We start from the raw sequence: 2,823 nt of genomic DNA on the forward strand, positions 1-2,823 counted from the left end.
TGCTCCTGCAATAAAGCAAGCTGTATCAGCCCATCTGTTCCTAGAGGAAACTAACTGATTATGGAAAACAATCGAGGCAAACCCCTTTAATGCAATTACTTACAAGAGTTGCAAGACACAGCGAGTAAAAGGCACAGTGGCACAAAGCGCTGGAATTCATCTTCCGAAGCAAGTCAAGTGTCAGACTTCACTTCCTCAGCCTCCTTTAGCATCTTTTACCTTCCCTTCATCTTCCCTTTCTCCTATCAGTGCCTGGTCTGAAGCATTTATCTTTTTGCACAGAAGTGACGTAACAGTACAACGAAGTGGAAACTAAATATTAACAACTCTCTAGGCAGTGAGCGACTGGCTTCCCACCTTCTTGACCTTGCTGCACATTCCTAGATAGCGAACGATGAACAGCGCGTTGGAGATTAGAGTAACGAGATCCCTTCTGGGGAGCCTGCCTCAGAGACATCAAATGATTAGAGTCAGGATTAACAGACCTACTAATGTTGATCATGTCACTTTTAAAGCAACATCGGATGTTGGAGACCAGCAACGCCTGTGAATGCATTAAAATCAATTCATTCGAACACAGCACGCATCTCATGCTTGTTTTCCTGTTTAAAAATGCTGTGTGTGTTTGCAGGTGTGTGAAGATAAGAGGGTATTATTACATTTTTCAACGCATGGCCAAGATTTGCTCTCAGACACAGCGGCTCCTGGCAGAGTGCATGCTGTATGAGCATCGGAAAACAAAATTCAGTCCAAGTTATGTACCGTGTAAAGAAGCACGTGCGTGAATACACGTTACGCCCCATCTCCTCCCCCCTGTTAGAAGAACATTAAAGCTGCCAAGTGTAGGACCTCCAGATGGGAAAACTGGAATTGACTTAGTCTCTGCCGCTATTCACCCAGCTGCCTGTGCCCAGTTCAACTTATGCCTCTGTGTTCCCATCCTCCCCATGGCTCCTCACTCCTGCACCTCCAACACCCTCCCTGACCCACAGCTCCCCCATCTCCCCCAGCTTCCCTGCTTTTGGTGTCCTCCTGCTCCTCTCCACAGCCCAAGTGGGAACCCTGCTGGCAGAAGAGACAGAGACCCTTTTCTCATCATTTTAGCGCTCGATGCAGCAGCCCAATAAAAGATATCACCAGCAAACACCTTGCAGAAGCTACCTGCAGCCAGGAGGAGCTAGGTCAAGGAGACTGCTCCTAGTCTTCGCCTTCCCGGGCTGGGAGTATGTCAAGGGGATGGTATACACATAGTCCAGTCACACGTAGGAGGTGTGGAGGGCACAGAGCATGTGCAGGGCAGTCAGTATACAGCTGCCAAGCTCTCTATTGACCAAGTGCAAGGGGAGGGTGGAGTTTTATTTCTTTTATAAAGCAAGGGTGTCAAACTCCCCCTATGTCCCAAGCCAGATCCAGACCATGGGGCTCCTTGCAGACCAAATCCAAGGGGCAAGCAATGAGGGCAGCAGTGCTGGGGGTAAATGCTTGTAGCCAAGCAGCCACAGGCCAACTGGCAGTGGTCCCAAGCAACAACAGGGCGAGATGTCAGCACAGCCCTCACTCCCCCACCTGATGCCAATGGCCATGTCCAACAATGCCCTGGAGTCTGCAGCAGGTCTCACTCCCTAATGGCCCCACCAACAAATTATCTGACCTGCCAGGAGCACCACGAGCCCGATGGAGTGACTCTGCAGGCCAGATCCAGCCAATAGTTCAGACATTTGACACCCATGTTTTAGGAATTGATGACTTGGCCAAATTTGGCCAAATTCTCACAGGAGTGTCCCAAGTGAATCCCAGAAGGTAGGGCAACCCCTTTGACAAACGTCAAGGTCTTTCTACCAAAAATGGAGGCCCCAAGCTTCTTCATGGAAGAAAGGAAGGATTATTTTAACATGGGGGGGGGGGGGGGGGGGGGAATCATCATTTTTTCCACAATTTAATTTCTGAAATGACTAAAAAAAAATTTGGTGGCAGGGGCCTGTCATGAAAAATTTCAGCTCAGACATTTAAAGATAGCAAAAATGGCAATGGAAAACAAAAACTCGTAACAGGAAGTATCATGCAACCTGAACACGACACCTCCTTTTCTCGGGTATTGCTACTACTACTTAGTGGTTTTGTAGCACTTTTCACAGGCACTCAGAGCACTTTAGAAATAAGACCAGTGTCATTATCACCACTGGACAGATGGGGAAACTGAGGCAGAGAAAGGAAAAGGGATAGATTTTCTCAAGATTACCCAGCAGGACAGTGACAGAGCTAGGGAAGGAACCCAAATCTATTGAATCCTATTCTAGGTTGCCACATGGCTTCAGGAAAGTCAGCAAACAGACTAGAGGTGATAATTAAATGAATAGGTGCAATGTGGTAAACTGGCTATTTGCAGAAATCCAAGTGCTTTCAATGGGGAAATTAGAAAAGAGAGACTTACTAGGATCCGAGGGTTTTATATCAGGTATAGGCCTCGAAATGCCTATAACCACCACTCATGTCTACTGCAACAACTAAAGCACAAGACAATGCAATCTTTGTGTAATACCCCAACTTCATACAGGCTCTCCCACTGCTTCTCAGTAGATAAGGACAATAATTAACTCTACTTTGCAGTACATCTGCAGTACTCCAGTGCAAATGGGGGTTAACTCGCACAGTTCTTTCAAATATACCTTATCTGCACCTGACACGATAGCTCTGTCAATTAGCCTGACGTGCACTGCACTATCTCATTCTTCATACATATTCATATACCCATGAGGGTTTTGTACATATTCATACACCTGTGAGGAGGGTGTAGGTCTCTCTCTGTGCATTGAAAAGCCATTT

At 46.8% G+C, this 2,823-nt stretch overlaps 1 protein-coding gene across 1 annotated transcript in view; it reads right to left on the reverse strand.

Annotated features, from left to right (window-relative positions):
- LOC109291070 (growth hormone-releasing hormone receptor-like) overlaps positions 1 to 2,823 on the reverse strand; it is a 42,951-nt gene that overhangs the window by 38,653 nt on the left and 1,475 nt on the right. The window contains exon 2 of the mRNA XM_019507930.1: positions 104 to 185. Within this exon, the coding sequence (XP_019363475.1) occupies positions 104 to 185 (82 nt within the window). The remainder of the gene's footprint in view (positions 1 to 103; positions 186 to 2,823) is intronic.

The sequence above is a fragment of the Gavialis gangeticus genome, unplaced genomic scaffold, assembly GCF_001723915.1.
Source record: "Gavialis gangeticus isolate Ggan-Ray unplaced genomic scaffold, GavGan_comp1, whole genome shotgun sequence".
Classification (NCBI taxonomy): Eukaryota; Metazoa; Chordata; order Crocodylia; family Gavialidae; genus Gavialis; species Gavialis gangeticus.